The sequence below is a fragment of the Marmota monax genome, unplaced genomic scaffold (assembly GCF_021218885.2).
Source record: "Marmota monax isolate L192 unplaced genomic scaffold, Marmota_monax_Labrador192_F-V1.1 WCK01_AAM20220418_F8-fsc00052, whole genome shotgun sequence".
In the NCBI taxonomy this organism is placed as follows: Eukaryota; Metazoa; Chordata; class Mammalia; order Rodentia; family Sciuridae; genus Marmota; species Marmota monax.
Window position 1 is genome coordinate 10,320,833 of NW_026693473.1, and position 23,362 is coordinate 10,344,194.

The 23,362-nt window shown below is 47.5% G+C and overlaps 1 protein-coding gene and 2 long non-coding RNA genes across 3 annotated transcripts in view; 2 read left to right on the forward strand and 1 right to left on the reverse strand.

Moving 5' to 3' along the window:
• Positions 1–12,817: 12,817 nt before the first annotated feature.
• Hes1 (hes family bHLH transcription factor 1) lies at positions 12,818–15,354 on the reverse strand. The gene is made up of 4 exons (XM_046457907.2): positions 14,991–15,354; positions 14,746–14,841; positions 14,394–14,481; positions 12,818–13,742 (listed from the first exon to the last, which is right to left on the reverse strand). The coding sequence occupies exons 1-4, from the start codon at positions 15,096–15,098 to the stop codon at positions 13,192–13,194; spliced, it is 843 nt and encodes a 280-aa protein (XP_046313863.1). The 5' UTR covers positions 15,099–15,354; the 3' UTR covers positions 12,818–13,191.
• On the forward strand, positions 13,737–15,919 carry LOC124101767 (uncharacterized). The gene is made up of 2 exons (XR_006854703.2): positions 13,737–14,634; positions 15,432–15,919. It is a non-coding gene; the product is annotated as an uncharacterized LOC124101767 (long non-coding RNA).
• A 579-nt stretch (positions 15,920–16,498) lies between these two features.
• Positions 16,499–23,362, forward strand: part of LOC124101866 (uncharacterized) — a 30,286-nt gene continuing 23,422 nt past the window's right edge. The window contains exons 1-2 of the long non-coding RNA XR_006854720.2: positions 16,499–16,556; positions 20,263–20,328. This is a non-coding gene — a long non-coding RNA (uncharacterized LOC124101866). The remainder of the gene's footprint in view (positions 16,557–20,262; positions 20,329–23,362) is intronic.

The window sequence follows — 23,362 nt, forward strand, 5'->3', positions numbered from 1 at the left end:
TATTAGGTTATATATATTAGGTTAATCACTGAGCTACATCCCCCCACCCCCCAGCACAATTTAAGTTCCAAGAAAGCAAGAACCTAGTCTATCTTTTTCTTCCTTATACTCCCAGTGTGTAGCATACTACCAGGCACCTAATAGATATGTGATACATATTTGATGAATGAATAAATTGAGAAATATAGAAACACTGAAAAGCCAAAGGTTCAAGGAACATCTCAACTGTTAGTTGTTATCTTTGGGAGGGGGGGAGCATGGTGATTTGGCAAGTGCTCTACCACTGAACTACACATTCGGACCTCTCCATATGACTACAAGGCTTCTCCCTCTCCCTCTGGTCTGTGTGGTCTCTCCATCAGTGCAGCTGGCTTCTTAGATCACCATTCTGGGCTCCCCAACATGCAAAAACAGAAGTCCCCAGGCCTTCCTCAGGCATAGGTCTGGAACTTGAACAGTGTCACTGATGCTGCCTTCTATTCTCTGAAACAGTTTCAGATTCAGCCTAAAATCCAAGGGAGTAGAAAAAACTCCACCTCTTGATTGGGAAAGTGACAACAGATTTGCCTTCTCCTGAACCCACCCAAGAGCTGAGTTCAGAGACTTGGATGCTTGTCAGCAATTATGATCAGTGGACAGACCCAGAGAGTCGACCCAGAGGTCAGGCAGAGCCAACAAGGAGGAGAGCCTTCCCCTCAGTCCTCAGGCAGAAGGCATAGGATTGTCTCCAAACCTGTCACATGAGCCCAGGAGCCACTCAATATTTTCTGAGCAACCACACCGTGACAGGCAGGGTGGGTTGATTTCGGTATAGAGGTGCAAAGAAAAGCAGCGAATGTTTCCACGTGCCAGTTTAGCAGCAAAAGATGCAACCAAGACACGACTTAAGAAGAGGGTAATCAAATGCTGTGCTGAGCTGAACTGTACCTATTAGCAGCATTACCAGCATTCATAAGAGGGAGAGATTTTCTCCAAACTATTGTCAAAGACTCATTTTTAAAAATGTAAATATTTTAAATATAAAGTAGCATAATCACTATGGAACATGGAGAAAAGAAAAAATATGTATTACCCATATTCTCTTTCCCCACCATTTCTGGATGTTGCCTCCTAGTCTTATTCTAGAAGTGGGATCTTTTAGGGTACTTGAGAAACTGCTGAGGTATGGGTGGCTTTGTGGGGCTCATCTATGATTACAGGGTAACGGATGAGGGGACTTCCCAATCCTGTGCACAGGCATCCAGAGGGGGAGAAACAAGCCTGGTCAGGGCATTTCCTGGGTCTCATCAAACAAGAACACCCCAGACTGGGTAGTGGATAAGCATAGTATGAATGGTCTCCTGGGCAATTCTTGGAAGGCAGATCTTGGTGGGACCCTGGCAAAGTCTGAGGAGCAGCCTGGAGGTGGGAGGGGAGGAAGGGAATAAAGAGGGAGGAGGAAAAAGCAAAGACCAAGGTTGTCCTGGGGTGCAAGGGGACCAGCATCTTGCCCAGGGTATCTGCCTATTTGCTTGCCTGTTTAACAAAACTTTATTAAGCCCCTACTGCCAGTCAGGCATTGTAATAAGTCCTGAAGAGGCAGTTATGTGGCCATTATGGGCAGCTCACAGGTTCATGTGATAAATGGGCTTCTGGGGGAAATACTCATGGCAGCAGGACATGGTAAAAACTCAGCAAAATGAATTTTAAGGGAAGGAGGCTCAGGTGAGGCTTTTGAGGCAATAGAGTCTGAGAATTGAAAGCTGAGTATTAGCAAAACGGACAGGCAGGAGTGAGCTGGAGACAGGAGGGATTTTCTAAGTGAAAATAACAGCAAATACAAAGTTAAGAGATGTGTGGGGAGGCAGTGGGGCGCTGAAGCAAAACAATCCCCAGACCATAAGTCTGCCATGGAGGCTCTAGTTCAATCTCATCCCTTGCTAGAACCAGGTGGGCTTTTGGGGTGATGGCTCTCAGCACATTTTTCTCCTAGGTGACTTACATTCTGTGTTCTCACTTGACTGTGATCTCCCTAAAGACATTTGGCATTTATTCATCTCTGCATCCCTCATGGTTCCCAGCACAAAGCAGAGCTCATAGGATGTCTCTGGAAGGAACAGTGAATGCGAAGCCAATCAGTGCCATGGGTCATTTCTTCACACAGAGAAGCAAAGAGGTTGAATTGGTCGTCTCAAAATCAGTTTTCATCTCAAATATTTAGAGTGTTTTGCAAACTGTTGAGTAGTTTGTGGTAGTTGTATGACTCGAAAAACAGCAGCAAACAATACTGATCCTGAGGCTGGCCCTGGGCCCATTTATAAACACCACCCGGGCTGGCCAGAAGTAACATTTTCTACCTTCACCCACTGGCCCTGCAAAATCAGATTGGACTTTTTGTTTGACCAGCTTTGTTCTGCTATGTTTTATGACTTTGGGAATCAGCTCCTCTGGGAGGCCTCTCTTGTCCACCATTCTAAATTAGACCCCAGCCCATGTCAGCCCTTCTATCAAAGTGTCCTACATTAGCCCCTTTACATCATTTATTGCAAGTGCACATGCTTTCTTTCATTTATTTATTTTCTTCCCCATGGTGGAATGCGAGCCTCGGCCTCGCCTGTCTTGTTTGTTGCAGACACTCTGGTGCCTGGCACGGTGCCTTGCATGGAACAGACACTATGCTAGTCCTTGCTGAATGAATAACTAGACAGCACCCACTGGGAACTTTTTTGTGGGCCAGTGACCCACACAGGTCCAGGATGCCCTTCACTTCGCTTCAGGTACTACAGGCTGAACTGCAGACGCCTTGAAGAAGCTATAACGTCTCTTCTAAGAAAATCCCCCAGTTATTAAATGCTCTGTTCTTTTCTTTTCAGTAAAGACTTGCTCTGTTGCTCAGGCTGACCTCCAAGTCCTAGGTTCAAAGAATTCCCCTACCTCAGTCTCCTAAGTAGCTGGAGCTACAGGTGCTTGTCACCACACCTAGGGAAAAGATCTTTGGTGTGTGTGTGTGTGTGTGTGTGCGCGCACACACACGTGCTGGCATTTAAACAGAGGGTACTGCATGTGCTAAGCCTCTACCACTGAGCTGAGACCCTAAATGCTCATTTTGATCTGGAATGCAAAACAGCAGTCACAGACAGGAAGAAAAGTCCAACAATCATATCTGGAAAGTCAGCAACTGCTTCACAGCTAGGGAACATTTTGCTTACAGAGACTGTATTGATCTTGTCACAAATAGCCACATTGTATTTGTGGCTTTTCTGGTGTGGCCTCACCCACAGCTGTGCTTCAGAATCACTGTGACACCCTGATATGTTTCGCCTGCTGGTTTCTCTGGGTCACAGTGTGACTCATTCACCTATTAACAGACAACTCTTTTTCAAAGCTGCTTCACCAAGGAGATCTTCAAAATGGGATAATTTTCTTCCTTCCTAAAGTGTAGGATTTATCTTCCTAGTCTCTTTATATCAGTTTTGATTCTGAAATAATCCTGGTAATTCATTTGTGCTGAGGATCATGAATCTTTATGCTTCCAAAAGATTGTGTTTGATTGTTTTAACCTGATGTCATTTTTGAGAGACAGGAGGGAGGGAGGAGCCTGCAGTTCCTGTTGGCTGATTTTTGTTACACATGTGTTATGGCAGCAGAGCTGGAGTGAAAACAGATTTCCAGAAAAATGGCTCTGGTTACATATGAGGCAAAAGTACACTGATTACAGAGATTAAAACTATGTTTATTTGCCCTGGACAGGCAGCAAGGCAGAGACCAGCTTTGGTATGGTGCTCACAGAGATGTGAATTCTAGAGACCCTTCCACTTATGTCACTTCCTAGCTGTCATCTTGGCCAAGTTGACTACCCTTTTTGAGTCTAAATAGCCACATTTGATGTGAAGATAACAGTCTTATTTATATGCTGGGATTCATTTGGGGCTCAGATAAGATGGTGTTTGCAAAGACACCCCATGAACTTGAAACTCTTGTTCAAATGTGAGTTGTTATTTTTGTTAATATCATTCTTCTTTCTAATCTAACAATATCCAATTTCCATGCCAGCTACTGTGCCAGGTGCTAGGGGCACAGAAAAATTTGCATAGTGTCAGGTATGGAGACCAATAAGTTAACACTATAGTCCAGAATGAGCAGTGTCACATTAGATCCCTCAGAAAGACAGCATGAAAGTGGGAAGGGATCAGAGCAGGGGGCCTGGTAGGCATCAAGATGGGCTTCCTGAAGAAGGTACACTGAGCCAAGGACATGTCATAGGGGAGGTCTCCTGGAATAGAACAGAATAGGAGAACTTCTGGCCCAGGGATGGCAAGATAGGTGGTGGGTTTGAGAAGACACGTTAAATCTAAGAAAGCAGGGACAGGGCACCTGGTGAGGGTGGGGCTAGGGTCATAGACTGGGTTTGAGCCATACTGACTGCCAGGTGGAAGTGTCCTGAGGACAGCTGAGTTCATGGTTTGGGAGCTCAGGAAAGAATTCTGCTTGAAGACATTAGATTGGGTGGTGTTCTTCATGCAGATACTCATCACTGCCCTGAGTGGTTGAGTGACAAGAAAAAGAGATATGGATAGAATAGAAGGAAAGAATCCATAGTAGGTATTGAGAAATCACTAGAAAGTTTGGAGGAACTTAGAAGAAAGAGATGCCACTGTGTGTAAGGAGGAGGGTATTTCAAGGATGGAGTCTGAACATGGTCAGGACCTCACAAATGTCAACAGAGGAAAGGACAGAAAATAACCATCTGGTTTGCTCCTTGAGTTGCCCTTGCCAGAGCTTGTCAGTAGAGAGCAGGCCAGAGTGAGCCTGGCTGCAAAGATGAGCACAAGAGAGAGAAGAGGCAATGCCCACCCTGAGCAACATCCAGGCATTGTCAGTGAGAAGGGAGCAGAGGCCACAGGATGTCTCTTGAAGTCTGAGGAGAAATAGATGTGCTTATGTGTTGAGGGAGGGGGGCTTAAAAATGGCAAGGGAGGTTGAAAATTCAGAAGAAATGCAGATGTTTTTGGGTCACCTCCCTGATGAGGGGAAGAAGACTAGATCCAGGGCAAAGTCCTTAAGAAAGGAAGAAAGGATGGAGCCAGGTGAAGGGAGAATTCAGAAGATGATAGGAAGCAGAAGACAATGCAGGGGAGAGTGGATGGCACCAAGGAAAGGTTCTTAAGTGAGGAGGGAGGAGTAAGGCTGTGAGAAGGCAGACTGGGTGCCCTCTCTCCAGCTCCAAGTCACACCCCTGAGGCTAAGGTACCCACACTCCCCATCATTGTACCTGTGCTCTGTCATCAATGAGCCTGCAGCATCCAAACAAAGGCAGAGCCAGGCACTGAGGGGATCCACATAGAAGCTGGAGGTAGAAGGTGTTTATTTCAAAGAGATCAAGTTTCCAGATAGTGCAGTGGAAAGGTTGAAGGGAAGTTCTGATGTCATATGCTAAACATGAAAACTTGGCTTTTTAAAATATGAAGTTGAATTCAGTTCCATAGCTAATTAAAAACTGATTGCTATACCTTAAGAATGTCAACTGATTGAAATCAAACTTATATTTTTAAACCAGTGTGTCTTATTCTGTTTTCTGTGGCTATAACCGACTACCTGAGACTGGGTAACTTATAAAGGAAGAAGTGTATTTAAGCTTATGGTCTGGAGGCTGGAAATCCAACATCCAACAGCCATACCTGCTTGGCTTCTGGTGAGGGTCACCTGCTGCACATGCCTGATGGAAAAGCAGAGAAGCAAGTGGCCAGAAGGGAAGAGAGAAAGGGGAGCAGAATTACCATTAGTTAACTCATTCCTGCAAGAAAGGCATTAATCCACCCATGAAGCTCCACTCCTGTGACTCAGACACCTTCCACTAGGCCTCACCTCCCAACATTGACACAACAGCAATCAAATTTCCACACCAGGGACAAAATCATATTTGAATCACAATGCAGTGTATGTATATAAATATGTAGCTAAGTATCTGATAGAGGAGTTGTGAAAATATTGGAAGCAAAAACATTAAACTATCTCAAAATTCCTCTTCTTTGCATGGAAACTCCAATTTTGAACTCCAAATGAAATTCAGTGAAATTTCAAAACGAAATCTCAAAGAGATCAAACTAAGTTTTGTTATCCTCTAGACAATCATATATTATTATGTTCCAGTCTGGGCCTCCCCCTATTGCCCCTCCCCCCAACTCTAAAACAAGAAAAGAAAAACAAAAATAACTCAAATGAGTCTTTGGTTTCAAAGATTTTTAGAGGCTTGTTCTTCTCAGCGAAGCATCAATGGCCAATTCCACGATCACTCTATAAAGGAATAGTAATGATGGACAGTTTTAGGAGAAATACCTATTTGATCCTGAAAAATTCTATTTTTTAGGAAAGTAATCATATGAGTCATAATTATGGAACAGAATGCAGGAAAGAATAGCTATGTCCTCAGAGTATTTGTTCTTCACAAATCTGGGCTGGGGGAAGCATCCCTCAAGCTTCATTTCTACTGGGTATTCTCTAAAATGAAGAAACACCACAAGCAGTTTTTTTTTTTTTTTTAATTTTCAATGGACTTTTATTTTTTTATGTGGTGCTGAGAATTGAACCCAGGGCCTCATACACGCTAGGCAAGTGCTCTATCACTGAGCCACCACCCCAGACCCCCATAAAGAGTTTTATACTTATCTATGGAAGGGGTGACAGAAATAAGTGAAAAGCTTATGCCAGATGTTTCCTTATCTCAACCCAGGAAACAATTCTGGGGCTGTTAATACATCTTAAATGTCATACTCTCCCGTCTCTGTTAAGGAATAATATTCCTGGTTTTACATTTTGATATCTCAGGGACAAATTTTAGAATCATATAGCTAGTGAGAAAAACTGAAGAGAAACGATGTGGCAGAAAACATGAAGTTTGGAGGCAGTGTTTGTTTTTTTCTAGATTTTTTTGTAAACTAAATTTATAAGTTTCATGTCTCAGATTGATGACTAAATTAGTAAAAAAATTAGCTTAACATGAAAACAGATCATATCTGTGAGAAACATAAAACAAGCAATGTTTCTTCAAGGAACATACCTCTAAGTCAAACTTGCAGTTTTGAGGGGAAATTGCATAGATCCCTGCTTACTAAACATAATTTGGAAACAGATACATTTCCATAAATAGAATATATACAATAAAGTCTTCTTATTAATTTAGATTCTAATGATTTACTTCAGTTGCAGTCATGGCTCTTCTTATTCTTATTGTAAGGATTTATAATATAAATAATATTTCCAGAATCATGTTTAACTGCTCAAAAGAATATGTCCTTTAAATGATTTTAATGCATTAATTTTATCAAAGCAAGTACTTTTGTAAACTGTGAATTCAGACTCGTTACAAGAACTTGTAAATTTACTGCTTTTCCCACTAGATATTTAAAATGCAGTTTTCCCACTAGTTCAGACTGACATTTTTGTTTAGCCTGACTAGTTCAGCAAGTTTACTGAATTCAGTAAATGTACTAGGGGGAAAACCCCAACCAGTTGGGGAAATATGTTTCCTAAAGAAACTGTAGGTTATCAGGCAAGAGTCCCAAAAAACTGCAGATCACATTTCCTTCTCAGAAAAGAAGTGGGCAGATGCAAAGTTTGGGGAGATCCATTTTAGGGTTGAGAGGGAAAGTGGTAATATTTTTTTAACTCTTTCTGCTCTGATATCACAGCAAAAATAGAGTCTGAGTAGCATGTACGTGAGCAGATCCTACCAAATGTAGTTTTCCTTTGATGTGCAACACAGTGGACGTGAGTTTCACTAGCGAGACAGGTCTCCAAGAATGTAATGTGTGAACTACAATGCCCGTTCTGCAGGTTCTACATTTTTAATTGCATATTAAAAGAATGGGCTATACAATTATCATAGAACCTTGGTCAACAGTTCTGAAATATGTCTAATGCACAGGCTTTGTGGAATTGAAGGACTTTAGAGGCTTCCTTATCTGACCTTCTTATCTTACTTGTGAGGAAACTGGAGCCCAAAGACTTACGGGGACTTGTTCAGTACATCATAGATAGCAGCCAATTTGGAACTAGAAACGACATTTTCTGACTTCGAGTCCCACTCCTTAACCATGTCAAAGTGGCTGTGTTTATTCAAAAGATATTAGTTTGTTGTTACTATTACTATTTTGGTTCTGGTGATCAAACCCTGGGCCTCATGCATACTAGGTAAGCACTCTCTACCACTGAGTTGTATCCCCTAAAATGATTAATCTTGAAATTCAACATTTGACAATAAAATTTCCTAGGTGAAATTTGACTAGTTAATGACTGTGCTAGCAATTTGTATGGTCACAAAAATTGATCATTTGGAAGACCAAAAAGTTACCTGTTATGAGGTATAATCTTTTGTATCACCGCTAAATAATATTCCTTGTTTACAGCATTAAAAACAAGAGTAATTTAAAAAAAAAAAAAACTATCTCAACTACCAGTCTGTGAGTATAGCTGCAGAAATCCTGTCTTTCTTCTCCCCTTATTCCTCTAGTGCCTGGTTCAGTAATTACCAAATGAATGCATGAAATTCAGAAACTGAGGAAGAGATTGTGGTCCTCTTCGATGGGGCCTGGGGTAGTTACAAGCAGACCCTGAGATCCCTGGGCAAAGCCCCCGGCTGGCTTTCTGGTCTGGTGAACATCCTCCCTGGTTGTTTAGGAATCATAACAGCTGACATACACTGATGGCTTATGTCCAAGCACCATTCTAAATGCTTCAAGCATATTTTTCCTCACAACCCTAATGAGGGTCTACCCTTATGAGTCCTAAAGTACAGATGAGATTTCTACACAGAAATCTGAGGCATTAAACAAGGAAAGGTGGCCAATGCCTGCAGTCCTACTTATTCTAGAGATAGAGGCTGAGGCAAGAGGATCACTTGAGCCAAGGAGTTCCAGGCCACTCTGAGCAACACTGCAAGACCAGGCTTAAAGAAAAAAAGAAGAAAGAAGAAAGAAGAAGAAGAAAAACAGAGAAGTGAGAAACTTTGCCTTGGGCTTAAAACCTTAAGCAATCAGGAGCCAGATCAACGTACTTTTAACCTCTAGTTACACTGCAGTGAACCAAAGACCCAGGCAGGTAACTTAGTCCTTTTGACCTCTAAGCTTATCTGGACAGGATTTGAAAATTCAAATGCAATGACCATATGTGAACTTCCTGAAATTTCCCCAAACTGGACCTGTATTTTTTTCTGTTTGCCCTCACCTTCCGATTCCTGACTTTTCCTATTATCTTTCACCTCTGGACCTCAAGCACCAAATTTCATGAATATGTCCCTGGTTTCCTCTCCAATCAGAATTAATCTTTCCTTTCTGGGTGCCCTTTATTTAAACCTCAGTCCTGGCACTTAGCACATCAAGCGTGGGATGAGTCACTTGTGTGTGTGTCTGTCTCCCTGGTTAAACAGAGCGCTGCGTGAGGGCAGGGGCAGTGTGGTGTCATCATCTCCGGCCTGCTGCTGGCTGCTGGACACTTAGTAGGTGCGCCGAGTTTTCAGAAATGAGGTTCCTTTTCTTAAGGCATCCAGAGTGGCGGTCTGGTGGCAAGGTCTTTTTCTGGGACAACTCTGGGCTGAGATGACCTCGCCCCGCCCCTGCCTGCCCACTCCTGCCCTGGCTCGGCCGGCCGCGAGGACCTCTGGTTTGCCCTGACACTGGCCTCGGCCCAGTTTCCCGGCTTCTAAATGCGGCCCGGAGCTACCGGGGGAACTGGAAAAACACTGGCAGGCGGCCCCACCCCCAGGCCCCCGCGGGCCGGGCGGCCGCGGCTCTGCGGCTTGGGCCTGCTGCTTGGGAGGCGCTGGGGCCTGGGGCGGGGGAGGCGGGGGAGGCGGCGGGCGCGGGCGGCTGCCTGCCTGTCAGCGGGAGCGGGCGCGGGCTCGTGTGTCAGCGACTCCCTCCTCCCTCCTGCCCCCGCGCCGCCCGCCCGCCCGCCCGCCGGGCCTCCCGGCCTCCCGCCGCCGCCGCCGCCCGCTCCCCCCGCGGCCTGGCAGGCTGCCGGCTGCACAGGCGGGGGTTCGCGCCGTTCTCACGACCTCTCAGGTTGCCTGAGCTCATCTGGGAGCTATTCATTTCCTGCCAGAAAGCAGCCGGGCCTGCTAAGCAAGCCACCTTGGCCGCAGGGCCGCCGGGGCCGGCCCGGCGTGGCCGCCCTGGCCCGCTCCCTCCCGGGCCGCAGACCCCGGAGGCCTCCCAGGAACCCGAGAGCCGCCCCGGCGGGCGCGCGGCGGGGGCTGCTGGTCCGCCCATCTGGTTGCACTTAGGAGCCGGGAGGAAGCTAGCCGAGGGTTGTTACCGGCCAAGGGGTGTGGGAAAAGTTAATTGACTTTAATGACAGGTTCCCCAGGACGGCGGTGTCTATGAGGGGGCCCAGTTAAGCCCCTGGGTCCCCAGTGCAGAAACACGTGGGGAGGGATGGGGCGCGAGGAGGGGCGAGCCTCCAAATGGTGCTCAGGCGTCGCTTGGAGAAAACTCTGGTTTTGACCTAAGAGATCCACCTCCCTTCCCACTTAGGCGCCTTTCCTCCGCACTGGAGGCTGGAGACCGAGGAGGGGCGAGGCAGGGATGGTCTCCAAAGAAAGGCTTAATGCGCACAGCCAGAGAGACTTCCAACACCAACCTAGGAGCGGTGCCTTATCTCTCTGAGGGATCAGTACTGCTAGAGGCTAGTGAGAGGGGCTGCTGGGTGTGCCCCAACGCTGTCCAATTAAATCTGACCCAAGGGACCTCCTGGGAGGCAAAAGGCAAGTGTTCTTTGAAACTTTGTCTCTCCCCTGGCTACTCATTCCAGAAACAGCCAGGACCCAGGCGAATAGTGTCTTAGCAATAAATTCACTCAATTATGCACTTGGAAATGCTACAGAGAAGGAAAATGACTTTTCCAAGGCGACATAACTGGACCAAGAACCAGAAAGTCCCACCTTATTGGGTCCTAGGGACACCCCCTCCCCCATCGTACAGAAACAAATGCTTCATCTAATAGTCTAAGCCCACATTTTAGGGAATAAGTGTTCTTTTCAAACCACCAATTAAAATAACAGATGACTGATTTTCCTTCCATTTATTTCTCCTCTCCAGGAAGATAACCGTGTCTATGTACTTTTGGTGATATTAGTAAGTGCTTATTTTTGATATAGGGAAAGACATAGAAATTTAATTTTCAGTTGATATGGAGAGTGTAACCCCCCCATCCCATAACTTTCAAAGACCATCAATGTAAAGCAATTACTTTTATAAAAATTAAGACCCTGATTACTGGATAATTTTTACCAGGACAGTTAAGAACTCCTACTGGGGCCAGGGGACAGGCTTACCAAATGAAGCATTGAGTTTGGGATGGTTGTCTTGATGGAGCAATTGTTACTATGTTTGTGTTTAAACGAGGGAAAACGTGGAAAAATGATATGATAAAGAAGGACATGTGTGTTTCTTTGGTGGAGGGTGTGTTAAGACATCTTTCGTGTACATAAAATAAGGAAAGTAGATCCATTTTTTTTTTAATTCTCTTTTTAAAGCTTTCCCTCTGGGGCTGAAGCTGGGGCGAAGGTATTGGAGAGAAAACCGACTGCTGTCTACTAGATCATTCCTGTGATAGAGCCGCTCTCCACACTGGCCTGTGGGAAAGGCCAGAGCCAGGCAGGGGAGAGGTAAAGCTTTTGAAACAAGACAGAAAATCGTTGGCTTTATCTTTGTTAGGAAAGCTTCAAAGATTGATCTCTCCCGCCTCATCCTTCTCCTCCCAGAAGCCGCTCTTAGAGAAGGGGGGTGAGAGGTTGGCGGGAGGGGCCTGGAGGGAGGAGGACTGGCCGGAGGTGGGGGTAGTGGGGGAGGAGGGCGCGCCGGCCAGACCCACAACGCGGCTGATGTGTCTGGTCTCGCAGGGCTCGTGGTTTTCATTTCCCCAACACCTGGATGCAGTCAAACACCTGGCCAAATCTGACAAAATCTGACAAGCCTTTGTGATGGGATTTGGAAGAAATTCCCTGCAGATCCTGGCACAGTTTAAAGCTGTCCGCTTTGAGTTAGGACTTGTTAAGGAGGGTTATGTGAGCTGAAACCCGAGACAACCCTTTTGCTTCTATCTGGAGCCCACATCTTGCCTGGAAATGGGGCATGACCAAGAGAAGGGGTCGCTTGCTGTTTGTATTAAAAGGGGAAGATGGCCTGTGTGCCTGCCAGAGTAGCCCCCACATGCTTTCTCTATTAGAGCCAAGCACAGAAACTTATCAAAAACACATGTCTGGTGTTAATCATCTGGGTTTGGACTCCACTTGGGAGTCTAACTAGCTGTCCCTTGGCATAAGGAATCTGTTGACCTCTTCGGCTTGCTTGAAGAGGGTGCAGAGAGGCATTTCAAACTTTTGGATGCTGGTGCTAGGGAATGTCTAACTACACCTATGTAAAGACTAAGTACCTCAGTACTTGTAGGTAGGAGGCTGCAGCCGCTAAGAATGTTTTTACTTTGGGTGTTGGTAGCTACCCTAGGGGAGTAGTGTGCAGGAGACATTTTTAATGTGCAATGGGCAGTAAGACTTGATCCAGTGAACTTCATAAGTTCAGTTCTTCTCAGAAGGAATAGAACAAGGACTGAATAAGTTTAAACTTTTTGAAATCCTTGAAGAGAATGACCAAAAAGTTTATCAGGAAAGCCATATAAGATGGGTTCTTGTAAGTTACATGGAACTTACTCTTTTTTCATTCATGGATTTAATTTAAAAAAAAAAAAGAGCCAATTTCTGGATTCCCAGACTACATGTATTTCAAATCTACAATGAGTCTTTTTTTTTTTTTTTACATATTCTGAAATAATCAGTTCTAAGACATAAAAGCCTTCACTTTTTTCTTTTATTTTCTCAAACTTCCCCAAAGGAAGATACTTTAAGAGCATTTTCAAACATCTTTGGCATCACATAAAAAAGAAATCTCGTGTAAAAAACGAAATGTCATCTCAAGTTTTATAATACAAAGGCGCAATCCAATATGAACATATAAAATATATACAAATATAGTGCATGGTCAGTCACTTAATACAGCTCTCTACAAAAAAGTAACTTTTTAGAAATTAAAAACAAAAACAAAAAATCCAAAGTAACCACTTAATCACAAAAGTCTTCTTTCCTAACAGCAAGTTCCTGTTTAGTGTCCGGAGGGGAGAGAGGTGGGCTGGGGAATTTAGGGGAAGGGTGGTCTGAGCCCCTCAGTTCCGCCACGGCCTCCACATGGAGTCCGCCGTGAGCGAGGAGCCGCTGGAAGGAGACACTGCGTTGGGACCCACTGAGGTCCCACTGTTGCTGGTGTAGACCGGGATGACTGGGCCGCTGTGCGCGAAGGCCCCATTGGGGATGAGGAAGGCAAATTGGCCGTCAGGAGCCGGCACCACCTGGAAGCCACCAAACACCTTGGCCGCCTCTCCAGCCTGGCTGCCCAGCTTGCAGGGTGCGCCGCCGGGAGGGGGCGCCGCACCTCCGGGGATGGGCACAAGTGGTGGCGGCGGCGCGAATGGCGCGTGCTGGGGGCCGCCGGGTCCTGGCGGGGGCGGTGGCGGCGCCTGCAAGGCGGGATGCGGCTGCCCAGGGTAGGTCATGGCGTTGATCTGGGTCATGCAGTTGGCCAGGTGGCCGAGCAGCCGAGTGCGTACCTCGGTGTTAACGCCCTCGCACGTGGACAGGAAGCGGGTCACCTCGTTCATGCACTCGCTGAAGCCGGCGCGGTACTTCCCCAGCACGCTCGGGTCTGTGCTCAGCGCAGCTGAAAGGCCAGAAGGAGACAAACCGGTCACCAAACAGCCACTGCTTCCCTCCCTGGGAGGTCCCTGCGGCGGGCCTCCGTGATTACGCACCCGCAGAACTACCTCTGGCTGGGAGGGTAGGGTACATTTAGAAAAACCAGTCACCTCTCTACACTAGCGTAGTGATCAAAGCCGCGACACTACGTCCTCATTCCCTGTCGCTCCATTTAAACAGATTTCAGCCTCAGATCAGCCACCCCACCCCCTCGCGCGTGGTGACCTTGGGTAATGCCACCCAATTTGCCATCCAACTCCCATTTTCCCTTCTGCAATGAAGGTATGATGGTGTGGGTGACTGCTAGACTAGATGACCCTAGGCTCCACTCAGCTCAAACCCACCACAGTCTGCAGTCCTTTCGCCCCTACCCGCTTCCTCCACAACCAAGCTGCCCGACAACCTCAGGGCTACAACCTCTCTCCCTCCCTTTCCGCAACAGTAACAACTTGGAGTTGTGGCTATAAATAAGACCCAGACCGTGGGAACGCGAGAGTGAGCCAAGGCAGTAAAATGTAGATGAATGCTTCTCAACAACCACGGGCGGAAGTCTGGAAGAAATCACCGCGGGGCGAGAGGGACGCCCGCAGAGGGGGACGCGGCGAGCTGCCCTTACCAGTCATCTGCGCCCGCTGCAGGTTCCGGAGGTGCTTCACTGTCATTTCCAGAATGTCCGCCTTCTCCAGCTTGGAATGCCGGGAGCTCTGCACATATGAGGAAGCGAGAGAGAAAAGTCAGACCCCTGTCAGCTGCCTCAGAGTGTTGGGGTCCCTAACTCCGGCCGCAGCTCCCATATCCCCGGACCCCTGGCAAGAGGGCCCAGCCTTCCTGTTTAGAAGAAGGCAGTGCTTGGCTGGGTAAGATTTTCGCACAGCAAGCGAGAAGGTTTCATTCTTAGTGGCTGAGAAAATAGGGCTTCTTATTTATTAATTTTTTTTTTTTTTAAAAAGGCAGCATTCCCCACTTACATCTTTTTTAAGGGCATCCAAAATCAGCGTTTTCAGTTGGCTCAGACTTTCATTTATTCTTGCTCTTCGTCTTTTCTCCATGATAGGTTTGGATGACTGTAAAGGGAGTTTAAAAAAAAAAGCCTGAGTTCTCTTGAGATTTGCCATGTCACCCCGGGGTTTTAAAAGAGAAAGCCCCCCGCCCCCCGTCCCCATACACACCAAATAATTTCGTGGGGCTGCAGATATACAGGTATTGCCCTTACCTTTCTGTGCTCAGATGCTGTCTTTGGTTTATCCGGTGTCGTGTTGACACTGGCTGGGGTAGCAGCCACCGGGGACGAGGAATTTTTCTCCATTATATCGGCTGGCATTTTTTTTTCTATTCCTTTTTTTTTAATCCCTAGAGAATTTTATTTTTGGAATACTTCATGCAAAAAAAAATTTTTTTTTTTTTTTGCTTATGTCTCTTTTACTTGAGACATTCACAAAACTACTGAGCGAGTGCTGAGAATTTATTATTTTATGGCTACTTGGTGATCGGTAGCGCTATTCCAGGACCAAGGAGAGAGGTAGACGGGGGATTCCGCTGTTATCAGCACCAGCTCCGGATCCTGTGTGATCCCCAGGCCCTGGCGGCCTCTATATATATCTGGGACTGCACGCGAACGGCTCGTGTGAAACTTCCCAAACTTTCTTTCCCACAGTAACTTTCAGCCAATGGGAGGAGGAGACACGCGGCACCGCTCGTGGACCGCGCCCCCCCATTGGCCGCCAGGCACAAGGTCTGGCGGCCAATGGCGCGCGCCTGAGCCCGGGGCACCGGAGGCTACAACGTCAATCAAAAGGATTTTAACCCTTTGCTACTCTCCCCTCTGGGCTTTCCTTCAGAGAAGTTTTTCCGCTTTGGTTTTGATCTGGGCTATTTCTTTCCAGGCCAAGGTCTTTGCTCTTTATTCTCTTAGCTATATGTAATACAGCTACTTTTTAATAATTTAACTTGAGATTTTTTTTTTAAATAAAAAGGCATAGAAGGCCAAGGAAAAAAAAAAACATATTTGCGGTGGTTAAAAAAGAGCGGGGGAACTCATGAGAAGGTATGTTACCAAAATATCTGAAGTGATTTCTCACTCAGATGATGATATTCAGGGGGGTGAAAATAGATCATGTAGAAAATAAAAGATCTTTAAAATTCTTTTTTTTTTTTTTTTTTTTTTTTGCAGAAGAAGTACTTTCCACTTTACATTGGCAGGGTTTTTAGAGCAAAGTGGCTTTTAAAATGCGTCCCTCCCCTCCCCAGTCCCTTATTTCTCTTCGGGAGTTGGAGCTTTGGACTCCATGCTTCCTCAGGAAACAATCAGAATAATTTCCAACGGAGTAGAAAGGAAATGGAATTTCAAATGAAAAATGAACAAGGGGGTTTTGATGCCAATGCCCTCACGGACGCGCGTGCTCCTTCGCCACCCTTTCCCTTCCACCCGCAGGCGCTTAGTTCTTCAGTACGTTGAGGTGGCAGGCAGGGAGGCAGCCTCTCCCCTCCTCAACCCGCGGGCGGCCAACTCGGCCCGGGCGCCCAGCACACGCGGGCCCTTTAAGAGCTACACCAGCCGAGCTGCAGTTTGACATCAGCCGGCCGGCGAGGGCGCGCCTGGAGCCCGAGCACGTGCCAGGATGTTTTATTGCCGCCGCGGCTGCGGCCGGCCCGGAGGATGTGTGTGTGTGCGTGCGTGTGTGAGTGTGTGTGCGCGCGCCCCGGGGGCAGGGAGGCGGGGGACGGCGGCGGGCGGCTGTGAGCGGGGGCTGGTTCCTAGTCCCCGGGAGAAGCCAAGAAGGTAAATAGCAGCTGCTGTGCTCGAGCCTGGGAAAACCCCGCCCCCTGCTCCTGGCCCGGGCTCATTGGCGCGCGCTGCGTGTGGGGTGTGTGTGTGTGTGTCCGGGGCCCCCTCCTCCGGCCCCGCCGGGCCAGGAATCCGAGGGGGCGGCGGGCTGGGAGCCGAGTCTCGGCGCTTATCCTCCCCCCCCACCCCCCGCCAAGGTCAGCCCTTCCGGGCGGGGAGCGCACGCCCCGGGGTGGAGAGTGGAGAATTAGTTCGCCCCCCCACCCCCACCACATTTTCGGGCTTGGGGTTTTAACTCCGCGGAGAGGCTCCTTTGCAATAGCCCGGGGGAGGGGTGGGGGCCTCGGTGTTTGCTCCTTGCCCCTGCCCGCCCGCCCTGCTTCTCTCCGCAGGGCCCCCGGCGCCCGCCGCGGTCACGAGATGCCTGACCGCACTTAGGAAGCGGCCGGGTCAGCCTCCTGCCTCCGCTCGGCGGCTGCGGTTAAAGCGGCTTCGCGCCGCCCTCCCCTTCCCCGGGTCCAGGGCAGCCGGGCAGCTCCCCCTCGCTGCGCCCGGGAGGCCGCCGGCGGGCGGCCGGGAAGAGGCGGGCGGCTGCGTGCTGCCGGCTGGCCGGGCCGCGCGCCGGGAGGAGCCGCCGCCGCAGCCGCCGGGTGCCACGTGGCGGGCGCCGGGCCGGGAGCGCCAGGGCTCTGGCGGCGGCCTCCCTGGGGGATTTGCCGCGCGGGGCGGGCGGCGCGCGCTGTCCCGGCCGACCGGCCGCCACCGCCGCCTCCCACCCGCCCGGGTCGCTGGCCCCCTCGCTCCCACCCCAGTGCCCCCATCTGCCCACATCTGCCCCCAGTCATCCCGCCGCCGGAGAGTCGTGTTAGTTGCTCGGTGGGCTACCGACTGACAGCCCGGGATCCCAGCATCTTGTTTGATGTAGCCCCCCACCCCACCCCCCAAGCACGTCCCGGAGGCCTGGCACACATTTCTCAGACACTTCATTCCTTCCTTCCTCTGGGCTCCCTACTGAGATAATGTTGTAAATGATTTCACCAGATCTCGTCCCGGATGAGATTCTGCTGCTCCTCACTCTACGTGACCTTGGGCAAGCCCCTCTTTTGCTTTTATGATGGAACGCACGCGCAGTGCCAGACACTGTTCAACCCTGGGATTACCACGATGACAGACACAGTGGCAGCCTGCAGAGTCTGCAGTCAACTGCAGAGACAGACCCTGATTTTCTGACTGATCACCAGGCATTCCTTATTTTCCCTTTCTTGTAGGGTTTAGATGATGGTCTGACAGATCAGGAGGACCTAACCCAAACAGGAAACCACACTTCTGGACAATAGTATTGCCAGGCTCACTGGGGGATGCAGGAACAAATATGACAGTTATTGTTCACAGGAAGCCTACAGAGTAAAATACACACTCATGAATACAGCTGACATATGGATCTCCTAAAGGATTCCTCTGGGAGGTCCTAGGTTCAAGGGAAACAGGTGTTTAGATAGAGGTAAAATGCTATGGAGGTCTTGGAGAATTAAATTACTTTTAACTTGGGATACTATGGAAAACTTCCCGGAGGAGGTTGCTTGTGCATTGTACCTTGAAAAATAGGTAGGATTGGGGTATTGGAAATGTGCCAGGTCATGGGGCTGGCAAGGCTGGAAATAGCCAGGACATTAAAGGGCTAGATCCTGGGAACTTGGATCTTTATTCTGGGAACATGGTCTGGTGCTCAGGGTGAGAAGAAATTTGAAGCCATAACACAAGACCTTTAAACATCTTGTTTTATAGAGAATTTTGGACTTTGCATAATGGACACTCATAAAATGTTGATTAGCAGAGAAGGGATAACAGGTTTCTCTTTTAGAAACATGGCCCTGGCAAAAGTGTGGAGTGGGTGCAGGGTCTGGAGATAGGCCAGTTAGGACAGTCAAGCCAGGGAATTCACCTAAGTAACAGGTATAGACTGACACCCAGAAGCACCTGTTTAGAGCCAACGCACCTGGGCATTGACTGCTCACTATCCAACTACTTGAGTTCACCCCTTCAACCCAATGTTCCCCCCACCACCTGGAGTCTGGCCAAGGCATCCTTGTGTTTCTAACCATCTTTACCTTCTAAGCCTCATTTCCCACCTTCCAGGACAGCCCTGGAGACTGCAGCCAAAACTACCTTATTGCAGGCTTGCTTTACTCCTCTTGCTCCTTGGGCTACTCTCTGGTGTGTGTGTGTGTGTGTGTGTGTGTGTGTGTGTGAACGAACACACAGCAGAGTGAGCTGTGCCCTATCTCGTTCTGAAGAAGTGATGAACAAAGCTTCCTTTGTTGACCTGCCACCTGGTCCAATGGAGTTGGACTTTTCTTTCTTACTTTACACAGAAAGGAAAAGTGGTGATGACAGAAAATTGTCTATTGCTTTCAAAAAAGTGGGGTTTCCCATGTATTTGAAAACCTCTTGGTGAAAGATGGTGAGTTTATGAAGTTAGCCCCCTTTGCCCTATGCTCCCTCAAACTTCACAAGCTTCTTAAAATGTTTCTGCTCGGCATCTGACTTTTTTTAAAAAAAATGCATAAATGCATTGGCCCAGTTTCTTCTAAGGAACTAACCCTTTCCCAGGTAAGCTTGTTAACCCTCTCCAAGATCTTCCCAATTTTTCAGAGCCAAAGCCTATAAGCTCTGTTACGACCACTGTCTGTTGCTGCTGAGCCCTAATGAAATAACTAGGTTGCCACCCCTGTCCCTTCAAGGCTGAGAATTTTTCATCTAATTCTGTTATCCCTGATGATGCATAGAGAATGAAATATAGTCAAGTAGAGTCTCATTGCAGTACCACAAGCAGTCCCCTAGGTCAAATAGTTATTCAGTAACTCCTTTACTGCCACTTTCAAAGTGTTTGGTAGAGTGAGACAGTAACCACACACACACACACACACACACACACACACACACACACTTAGATGGAGGGACAGAGGGCCCAAGTAACCAATAATTAGTCCTTAGCTATTAGTATTTGCATCTGGCAAGATGAAAACAATTCACGAGCTCCTTGACTTTCTCCACTGTAATCATTGATGAGGAAAGTCTTGCAAATATGCTCGAAGATTATTTTTTAATATCCTTATTCTGGTCAGTGAAAATAGGACCAAGTTGGCAGTCTCTCCCTTCTTTCTCCAGTGAGGCAGTAAGCTCCTCAACTCAGGAGAAAATGTTTGGGTTTTGAAGCCTCTGCTTCAATAGGAAACCACCTTTATTTTTTCAGTTATCCTTTTCCTCCTACTGCCAAAGAAGAGAGAAATGTAACAGTGGGCATCAGTGGAGGTCACTTCTTTGATCCCACTGTGATATCAGCAAAACGGAATCTTTCCCACTGCATCATGCCCAACAAATGCAATCAGGGATCCCAGGTTGGCTCCTCCCAGCATGCCCCCCACTCACAAGGAGAGATTTTTTTGTCTTGTATCACATGTTTGCCTTTAAAGCATAAGACAAATACCTGCATCTCTAGTGAGACTCCCCTTTGTTCCCTAGGTATGGGAATGGTTTGTGAGTTTGGTTTAAAGCTACAGAAAGGAAAGAGCAAAAGAAGAGAAAAGGTATTTTGCCTGAGGTCTTGAAGCTTGCTCCCTCGCTCTGTCTCTCTCTCTCTCTCTTTTTTTTTTCCTTTTCCTCCGCTTGACTGACTTTCTCACACTCGGTTTCCCCGCAGCCTGCCAGGGACGTGCTAGCTGCCTTGCCAAGAGCTATCCTGGGAGGGCTATTGAAAGAGCCTGGAGTAAGTACCCACAGGGAGGATTTTCTCCTCCACTCAGTACCTGCCCCGCACCTGTGCAGGGGGCAGTCCCACACATGTCACCTGATCGCAGCCCTTTCAGAGACCGTGAGAAAAATACAACCAAGGGTAGAAGAGATATGTTTGTCATCTCTCTGCCAGGGCTACAGCCAGCTCCTTGCAGTCCAAGTGCCCAGAAACAGCACATTCCAGGCTGCTTGTGCATGCATGTCTGCCTGTGTGCCTGCCTACGGGGTGGCGACTGGGACGGGGTGGGAAGCTGGAAATCACCTTCATAATGACTGTCTCTCTGCTCTGTCCTCTGGCATCTGGATGGCTAGTAGTTTTATGATTCTTTATGGGAATCATTATCATAGTCTTTCCTAGATGAGAGTCTCTATGTGTTCAACACAGAATTTATGACTGGATTTTTTTTTTACTATGAACCCCCAGGGAGCCTGTAAGCCCCCTGAAATGGAATTCTAAATGTGTCTATATATGCATCTTCATCAAGAGTTTAATAATACTTCTCAAATGCATGAATAAATGCACCCTTTTTAATTTTTTTTTCCCTGAAGAGAATCCACAATTTTCAGCAGAGTTGCAAAGTTTTTTTTGTGGCTAGAACAGGTTAAAGAAAGCTGATCCTGGCAATCTGTGCTTACTAGTGGGTATTTTAAGCCCCAGAGAGTGAAAGGGACTGGCTCAAGGGCCCACAGCTATGTAAGTCTGGGTAGGGTAGGGTGGGCAAAACCAGCTCTGTCCACTGCTCTGCAATGCTGTGGTCCTTGGGTAATTTTAGGGCAGGGTTTATAGAGCCGAGATAGCCAGCCAAAGCCTGCATTTAAAGTAGAGACATTAATAAAGATATTTTGAATTCCTGCAACATTGTTTTTTATTAATTCTGAAGCACTTGCAAAGCTCTGGGTCCAATGTTTGGATGGAGAAAGGGAAAGGAAAGAAAGAAAAATGTCTGTTGAAGAAAGAGGGTTCAGGAATGCTTGGAGCAAGTGCCCGGTTGCCATGCAGAGGCGGCAGACACAGGGCAACTCTACATTCCATCTTTGATAAAAATAAGTAGCCACTTCTGAAAAAAAAAATGCCTGGTTGATTCCTGGCTAAGCCAGGACCTCACTAGGCAAACTGGGGGTGGGGGCAGAAAACAGAAGCTGTCAGCATTGGCTAATAGCAGCCTGTAATGCTCCCCCGCCCCCAACACTCCACTGGAGCCGGTGAGACCAAGGGATTGTGCACTCTTCTAATGGGATCTGAAAGAGGATGGCTGCCAAGAAAGCCCTTTCCAGCAGGATGGGGGCAGGGCGCCCTGGAATGACTGAACTCCCACATTTGGCCTGGCCACAGCTGCGGTGGTGAGAAGGCTCTAAATGTGCTCTAAGTTAACCTCCTAACCTCAGAACAGGGCTCTGGGGGCAATCCTGCAGGGCCAGGGGGAAGCAGGGCAGGCCCAGGGATCACAGTGATGCTACCTTACACCCTGGTGTATGAAAGGCTCCAAGCTGTGCTAGGGGCTAGGGCATGTGAGGGCAGGCCCAGGGGCCCCATGAAGGCTCAGGAAGGTAGGGGTGAAGCCCCAGCGCCTAAAAACCCAAAGCATACAATTACTCGGCCTGCTAATAAGCTGCTCAAATTGTGACATCAGACCAAATTTATTTAAAAACAAAATATCTAGAAAAAACATTTGAGTAAAACTTAGGACTTGAAAATAATGCGGGAGGAATACATACAATATATTTTTAATTATAATCCTCATCTCTCCTTTCGCTATCTCACAAAATATAGAAAGCTGGGGACAGGGGAAGAGTTGGAAGAGACCCTAGAGATCACAGAATCAGCCCACTCACTTAATGGATGAGGAAACTTTGCCTAGAAAGATGTGACTTACACAAGGTCAAACAGCTTCCCTGGGGGGGAATAACAAAGTTTAAGTTAGACTCACATTTTCTACCTGCCAATCGAGAACTTTCCCTACTGTATCTCTTTAGAAACAAACATTTTAAATGGCATCGATGGTAAGTTACTAACATTATTCCAAAGATTAATTTGATTGCTGATGAGCTATCTGTTGGTGAATTATTGTGATAGCATTCTAGAGCACAGTTCATGTATTAGCTGGGCATCAAACCCGGGGCCTTGTGCACACTATGCAAGTGCTCTTACCACTGAGCCATATCCTGAGCTCCCAGTACGTGGTTCAATTCCAGGTTTGCTGTAGTATGATTCTCTCTTGGATTTGCTCATTGCCCTGTATGCTCTGGCAAGGAAGGAATCTTGATTTCTTAGTTCTAGGAGACAGGAATCCTTTTGCCTGCCTCCCAATTAAATACGTCAAGCCACATATCCTTTTTCTTTCTTATTATTGCCAACCCTTATTTATGCCCTAAAAGGAAGACTGGGGGAGAGAATATTCCAGCTCCTGAATCTGTGTTCCCCTGATGCTAAACGTAGATCTCAGGACCAGACAATGTGATCCTAGGAATACACTGAACATGAGACATTGAGCTGCTTGCTGGCTGATGACACATTTAGGAGAGGAATGGGTGAGACAAATAATGGACTTCACAAGTGGTTGGGATGATGTCTATATATGCACTATTATTTTTACTGCTAGATATTAGGCTCAGAGAATGAGAGATGATGACTCAGGCAGATGCTACATGGGCAGCCCAAGACCCTGGTGGGTTCTAGAATGGTTGGGACCTTCTGGTCTCTTTCACAAGTTGGAGACACCTGTCTCCCTACTTCTTAGTACATGATAGTTGACAAGGTACTTTCATGTCCTCATACGCAGCCTTATCACCTAACCTATCTAGACTGAAGGAGCTAGGTGGGCAGCCCAGGGAAGGAGGGAGAGGATTTGCGTGATCAGTACAGGTGACATTTGGTTGGACTACAGGCTAATGGGGACACAGGATATGTGGCAGACAGGCTTTCTGTAAAATAATACCTCTACGAGGAGCTCAGGGGCCAAGAGAATTGATTTTCTTTGTCAGGGAGAGCCATGGGCGAGAGTAAGATT

What these genes read in the sequence shown, in the direction of transcription:
- Hes1 (XM_046457907.2), bottom strand. Translation starts at nt 15,098, where the DNA reads ATGCCAGCCGATATAATGGAGAAAAATTCCTCGTCCCCGGTGGCTGCT. An exon ending in TGGATGCCCTTAAAAAAGAT is followed by an intron (nt 14,482 to 14,745) that starts GTAAGTGGGGAA and finishes TCATATGTGCAG; the next exon opens with AGCTCCCGGCATTCCAAGCT. An exon ending in GCAGCGGGCGCAGATGACTG is followed by an intron (nt 13,743 to 14,393) that starts GTAAGGGCAGCT and finishes CTGGCCTTTCAG; the next exon opens with CTGCGCTGAGCACAGACCCG.